At 30.4% G+C, this 7,709-nt stretch overlaps 1 protein-coding gene across 2 annotated transcripts; it reads right to left on the bottom strand.

Annotated features, from left to right (window-relative positions):
* Window positions 1–271: 271 nt before the first annotated feature.
* ATRZ-1A (RNA-binding (RRM/RBD/RNP motifs) family protein with retrovirus zinc finger-like domain-containing protein) lies at window positions 272–2,677 on the bottom strand. 2 transcript variants are annotated; one of them, XM_011047826.1, is made up of 6 exons: window positions 2,582–2,677; window positions 2,300–2,428; window positions 1,527–2,077; window positions 1,245–1,451; window positions 967–1,137; window positions 272–878 (listed from the first exon to the last, which is right to left on the bottom strand). In XM_011047826.1, exons 2-3 carry the CDS (start codon window positions 2,408–2,410, stop codon window positions 1,544–1,546), a joined length of 645 nt encoding a protein of 214 aa, XP_011046128.1. In that variant the 5' UTR covers window positions 2,411–2,428; window positions 2,582–2,677; the 3' UTR covers window positions 272–878; window positions 967–1,137; window positions 1,245–1,451; window positions 1,527–1,543. The 2 variants fall into 2 exon arrangements, with proteins under 2 accessions (XP_011046128.1, XP_011046127.1); XM_011047825.1 differs by having other exon boundaries at window positions 318–878; window positions 967–1,451.
* Between the last annotated feature and the right edge of the window lie 5,032 nt (window positions 2,678–7,709).

Below are 7,709 nucleotides of genomic sequence, written 5' to 3'. Positions count from 1 at the left end.
TGCCCTAAAACCATCAGGTAAAAGAAACTAGTAAATTGAGGTAGATGTGGACAAAGATCATTGAATTTTGAAATCAATTTAACATGATTTACAGGTGACTATTTTGTTTAGCATGCTTCATCACCACATTCTTTAAATATAATACAAATTACAAACCTTTACATATGGCATGGTAATAAATTTTTTTGATAGCCATAGCAAAGCAAGGCCATCTTGCAAGTAAATAGTGAAAGACAAGCACAGAAAACTCACCAAGAGAAAAAAGCGAAGCTTAGGCATGCAAAACACTATGTGCAATGGGCATGAGCGCCTTAGGCTCTAACATCAGGTCAAATTGCTTTAAGAACAGAAGGTTGATTAATCAATCACCTTCAGAATATACAAAGAACAAACCCAGAAAATAATTTTCCTGACAGCTTCACAAAGGACAAGGGAAACAGGAAGAATTCTCCAATAGAGAACCTGATGATGCTCCCACCCTCAAAGCAAAGAAAAAGAATTCAGGAACCCCAACCTGACCTGAAAGATATTTGCCAACTTTCTGGATTCCAGCAAAGAAAACCAAGACATTGCAAGCAGGTGCAGAAACAATGTGAGAATAAGAACCCTCCATCGAAGAACAATATGAGGTTTAGGAAGTTAACAAAAACACTGGACAGCTGTTTCAATTGATCAAGAGCTTCCAAACAAAATGCCACACGTGTATGGAGAATCGAACCCTTGGACCAATATGCCATGCAGAACATGAAAACTAGTTAAACTCTAGATCACTTGCCGCATCCCAAAAGAGACTCTAACATAAAGTTAAAAAATTCTGTCCAGTTAGCAACAAAGACACCCAATCATGTATCCCAAAGAACCATAAATAGCCATGTATCCTGCCAAAATGTTGAAAATATTAATAAAGCACACTCCGTAAATTGAGAACTAGCTGGCAACTAGTGCAAGAAAAAAAAAAGAGATTACCCTCTCTCTTGTATAATAAGATATGAAAACAGGGTAACCAAACAGTCATTTCCATTTAAAACAGCAACTAATCCCGAAGTGACAAGAAGCAGACCCCAATAGTAGAACCCACATCATCAGTACTCTCCAAATGCTAATTTGACATGAAACTATCTTCAGTACTTGAATTTCCTGTACAAAAAATCAACGAAAAATTGGGCAATGGTTTCACAAGAGCTTACGTATAAAATAAGGAAACTCAGAAGCAATAGTGGCATTCAAAGAGAATTAAACCCAACTAAAATGTGCATGACAAGCAAGCATAAGGTCCATTAAACCAAGAGACAGAAGTCAGCATTTTAGGAACACAAAAACAGTCGAACATCCACGCCTGATAAAACTGATCTACTAGATTTATCCAGCAAGACAATGACAGAGACAGCACATCTTTGATAATTAACTTAAACACTTTGCAAGCAGTAACAGCAACACCACCAGCTCATCACCTGCAAGAGGACACATATTCCATTACTGCCATGCTAACTGTGCAAAAGAAGACAACCAATTACCAAGTATCATACCTAAGTATGAAGTCATTCTATCCTGAACGAAACCCTGAAGTACGACGCTCATAGGGTCCTGAACGGTCACGATTATATCGATCACCTCCAGGACCTCCACGACTACCACCATCCCTGTTACGCCCACCAGATCGATCTCCATTCCGATCAGGGCCATAGCGACTGCCACCACCACTGCCGCCGCCACCAGAATACCTCTCATCTCTGCCACCATACCTGCCACCTCTTGCCCCTTCACTTGGACACTCCCTAGCAAAATGCCCAGGCTTGCCACACTTAAAGCACTCTCCACTGTTAGATCCACGCCCACCACCTCCATAGTCACGATTCCTATCACGATCATGCCCACGGTCACGATCCCTATCACGGCTGCGATCACCATCAAGATCCCTACTTGAACCTTGCTGAGGCTGGGCTTTATCAACAGTGATGGTTCGGCCATCTAAATCCATTCCATTCATCCCTTCAATGGCATCTTCCATTGCTTTCTTCTCATCAAAAGTGACAAACCCAAATCCACGAGAGCGTCCACTGAACTTATCAACCACTACCTAAACCATGGAAGAGAAAAACGCATATGTGAAGAGATAACACCAAAAGGGATTTTACTAGTTACCATGAGTCGGGCAATTAGTTAATAACTCATCAATTTCAGCATCATCCTCTCCGAGGATAGAGGATTTTTGTTTTTATTTTTTTGCACAAAGAGAGCACGGCTACAAAGAAACAGCTAGGAATTTTCTCAAGGAGTAATTAATAAGAAAAAAGATTACCTTAGCTTCAAGAAGATGGCCAAACTTTTCAAAAGTCTCCTTTAAACCTCTATCAGAAGTAGACCATGAAAGGCCGCCAATAAAACAGCGGTACTCTAACTCTTCTGACATGATCTCTCTTTATCTTAACTGCATGTTTTGTTTTCAGAAAATTATACTGTCAGTTTGAAACCCAAATCCATTCAAACTCATGAGTACGTACATATATTTGTAGATCTAAAGCTAAGCAAATAAGAAAAACAACATTCAGCCAGAAAAGGAAATAGATTTTCAACTTTAAACCTGTGAAGGAGGACGAGGAGGAGGAGACAATCTGGTTTTTGGGTGAGCGCAAACCCTAATAGAGAAGAAGCAGATAGATATAGAGAGGGGGAGCTGGAAAGCAATGGGAATAGACGAGGTGGCGTTGGAGCTGGACTCGTCAACTTGCAAAAGGATAAAAAATAGAATCGTATTTTGAAAAAAAAATAAAATATTACAGTAAAAAGAATGATAAAAACAAAAAAAAATATTACAGTAAAAAGAATGATAAAATATAGATAAAATTACTAATTGATATTAGAAATAGTGTAATTTACATCCACCTTTTTATTTATTTTTTTATTTAAAAATTTTATTTTATATTCTGAAATTTATAAATTAAATAATTCTCACTGACATGTAAAAAATCAATACAAAAATCATATAATTTACAAAATAATTATTATATTTTATTTAATAACTAAATGACATATTCTCACTCACTATATTCTCGCTTACACTTATATTAAATATTATATTTTTATCATAAAAAAAGTATTCATCACTTTCTCTCTCTTTTTTTTCACTCATCTTTAATTCCATATAAAATAATTCACCAATCTCTCACTCACAATCAATTTCTCACAATTAATTTCATACCCTTATTTAATTATTATAAATAATAATAGCTAAAAAGTCACTTGAGTACAAAGCCTGCAACTTAGAATTAAAACTGGGATAATTATTTAAAAAAAATTAAAATTAGATAAATAAATCATGACTTATTGATTATATGAATCAAGAACCAAAAATATATAGTTAAAATGTAATAAATGTGATTTTCTTGATAAGTTCTAAAAAGATTAAAGAAAAACTAAAAGTAGTATGGCTTGCACAATTTTAATTTAAATAAAAATTAATTTTTTATCCAAAATGTAATCTTAATTAATTATGTGTTTAGAGTTAAATCTAAATAATTATCTCCATAAAAATATAGGTAAAATAAATTATAAAATTTAAGTTTTATATAATAAAAAGCTCAATAACTTATAAACCTTATTAAAAGGTCTCATTGATGTTTAATTACTATAAAATTTTAATTCTATAAAAATATATATTCTTTAAAACCTTGTACTAAAATTTCAACTCGATTGCATAGTTATATTTAAAGTTATAATTATTAACATAAAGTTATGTATGAATTCTTGAAACTTGCTTAACCTAAATGTCATGAAATGCTTTTTTTATCATCTTGGTTATTACCCTTGCAATTGGTCTAATCAGCATAAACAATAAATCTTGTGATGTTGCTTATTGATTCTCATATTCCTTCTTTCCTTAAAAGATTTAAACCTTAATCAACCTAAATGTCATGAAATGCTTTTTTTTATCATCTTGGTTATTATCCTTACAATTGGTCTAATCAGCATAAACAATGAATCTTGTGATTTTACTTATTGATTCTAATATTTCTTCTTTCCTTAAAAGATTTAAACCTTAATTTGTCACCTATATTAAAAGGAGAAAGATCATAAACATTAAATATAGTACTAACATTATACTTATATGAAAGTTCCAATTTATAAGCCTTCTTGTTAATTCGTTCAAGAACTTGGAATGAACCATCTTCTTTGGACTTCAACTTAGATCGCCAAAGAGTTGAAAATCTTTCCTTTTTTATATACACCCAAACCCAATCCTCGAGTTCAAAGATAACATATGAACGACCTTTGTTAGTTTTAGTAGTATGTTGTTTATTTTTCTCTTTTTATTTATTGTTGAACACTCTTATTGAGTTTCTTTACCATTTCTTCATCTATCCCAATACTTTTTTTATTAACATTGTAACAAATTAAAACAAATTTATCCATGCATTAAGTACATTTCTTTAAGTTAGCATATAATTTTTCATTTCTCAAGACATCAAGCATACATCACAAATGGCTAATATGCTCTACAATTTTTCATTTCTCGCATACATCACAAATGGCTAATATGCTCTTTAAAGCTTTCATTATAATATATCATTAAAATATATAACAACAAATTTGCTTATAAAATTCACGTAATACACTATTCATCAATCTTGTAAATATGTTTGGTGCATTAATGAGACCAAATAGCATAACTAACCATGCATATAACTCATGTTTAATCTTAAAAGTAGTTTTTCATTCATCTCTCTTTTGTCATTATAATTTGATGATAATCATTTTTTAAATTATTTTTTATGAAGTTATAAAAACCATGCAATTTATCTAACATATCATTTAGCTTATGAATCAGATGTTTATACTTTACAATAATGTTGTTGATAGCCTAATAATTCACGCGCATCCTTTAAGACTCATTTTGTCAGCACAAGAAATGCTAGTACCATACATGGACTCATGTTCTCCCTCACATACCTCTTATCTATTATCTATTTGTATCTATCGGATCACTTCTATAAGTTAGTTGGTTGGGAATTATAACTCCATGTATGATATCAAATTTATATTTTATTCCCATGATTAGTTGTAAACCACTATGAACATTATCAGGGAATATATTTTTATATTTTTACAACAAATGAACAACAATTCTAGGAAAGGATAAATCAATATCATTAGTATTGAAACATGTCCTTTTCTATTAAAATACAAACATAAACCGGTTAGTATAAAAAACACTATTGACATGACTCTCTTTTGCACAAAAACGCACTTGATTCTTTGTTTTTCTCCTATAACCTCTTTTGCTTTCTTCTTATATGGTCGTTTCATATTTTCTCTTATCTTGATCATATTTGTTTTTAGTCATCTCAACCACCTCTTTCTTTTCACTATTTTTGGTCTCAATCTCTCTTTTTAATTTTAATTGATCTTCATCATATACTTGTTTTTAGGTTAAAGGTACTAGGATAATAAATTTATTATCTTATACAAAAGAGTACTCATTCTTGAACCTATAAGAATAGAATTCTCATCAAATTACCATAATATAACCAAATTACCTATTTGTAAAGTACATCATCATTATACCTCCTAATTGAAAAGGAAACTAACGCATGTTTATTCACCTTTACTTTATCATGTTTATTCAACCATTATAGCTTATATAGTCTATAATATTTTATAATAAACAAATTCAATATTTTCATAAAAGTATTACTAGCTATATTAGCATAACTCCCTCATCTATAATCATACTACAGGCTTTATTATTGATGCGGCATCCAATATGAAAAGTATTTTCCATTTGCTACTCTAATTCATCCTATTTGATTTAAGCACTTATTACAAGCCTCTACATAAATTACTTACATTTAACTAGATACTCTACCTCATTATCATTAGCATCCTCAAGTGATAACATCTTTTCAACATCACTATCACCTACAGTTTCCACCTCTTTATGGTCATGCAAGATTATAACTTTTTTACCTAGATATTGAGAAGCTATGCGACTTAATCTTAAGTTATGAAAATATATAATATCATGATTACAAGGTAATTGTGATTTAGATTTACCTATAATATCAATATAGACTTTTTTATTGCCTTTAAGTATTTCAAATTTACTCTTTCGAGTAGCTTTATCATCCTTCTTCCAATTTGGTTTCTATAACATAAATGAATCAATTTTTTTTACTTAACTTTATTTTTTTTTCTCTTAAGTTGTCAGTTTACTTTAATAATTATATGCATAGTGTCTTTTAATTCTTTATATTGTTATAATTCTTTAACATTTTCCATCTCACAATTTAAATCATTCAAAATCTTACAACGATAGCTTCTATTTCTTTCTTATATTTGTATGAATTATAACTACCTCTATTTATTTATGATAATTCTTTACACTCTTGGAACATTCAATAAAGCCTTGCAGCTTTTGATATAGGTCCCTATAATAGAGGACATGGATAAATATTCTTCTTATAATAGAATTTGCTTCATCCTAAAATTTAATAGGCTTCTTATAATTTTTCATCACATTTAATACAAGTTGGTCCTACCATATAAATGCATAATTAATAAACTCTATCACGACTAACTTAACCTTTTTCTCTCAATAATAGACATGGAAATCAAAGATCATTTCTACTTTCTTGTACCACACCAGGTAAGCTTCTAGATCATTCTTTTTTTTTTAAAAAAAAAAGAAGAAATCTTTATTGTAATACTTTCAAGGTTTTTATCAATATAATTATAGCTTCTAACATCTTTTTTAAACCTTTTGTCATATTTATCATAGTTTGGTAAAATACTTTATTTGTTGCCAAATAATGCTTGATAAAATATATCCACAACTCCATCTTTATTTTCAACATCAAACTCATCTACGAGTATACAAGTATGTTTTTTTTGCCTTATGGTGTTAGAGACCCTGTGGGATTGTCCCTTTTATAGATTAACAATTGTAATATCTTTTATATCTATTCAATCTTTTATATCATCAAACATCATATTCATGCACTTAAACTATTGTTGCATTTCCTGTAACACAAAGAACATGTTATCCTTCTCTTTAGGTGATGATGTGATTTTGGAAGACATATTCAAATCTAAAAAAGATGTTACTATTCAATATGTTCTATATGTTTACACTCAAAGATATGTCACTTCACTCGTGTTTTATTCTTCACTTGGTTTTTCTTGTTGTTATTCTCACACATCTTGCCTTTTACCACTCTTAACTCCCCTCTTTATTTTTTATTAAACTATAAAAAATCAATCAAAATGAATCAAATTATAGAGTTTAAACTACCAAATTAAAAATAACAAAGACAAAGAAAAACATCAAAGAAATTTAGGAAGAAAAGGAAAAAGAAATGAAATTTGAAAGGATTAGGTATAATAGAATTTAAATGAAATATGTAAAGATAAAAGTTTAACACCAAAAACTATTTTGAATGGAAAATTAAACATGAAATATCAATACAAAAGGACTTTCTTAAAGAATAACTCAACAAAACAAATTTAGGATTAGATGGAAAATTAAACATCAAAGATAAAAAAAAAAAAGAGACTTTCTTAAAGAACAATGACACGACTAAAAGGTTGATGACTTCTCCCAAGTGTAGGAGTGTCGAAGTAATAAATAACCCGGCAAGACCGGGGTCGAACCACAGGGAGGTTAATTGTACAAATTATAAATAACAATTATAAACAACAATAATAGAAATAAC

Source organism: Populus euphratica, unplaced genomic scaffold (assembly GCF_000495115.2).
Source record: "Populus euphratica unplaced genomic scaffold, PopEup_1.0 scaffold168.1, whole genome shotgun sequence".
NCBI classification, from domain to species: Eukaryota; Viridiplantae; Streptophyta; class Magnoliopsida; order Malpighiales; family Salicaceae; genus Populus; species Populus euphratica.
This window is presented reverse-complemented; position numbering and strand designations above follow the sequence as displayed.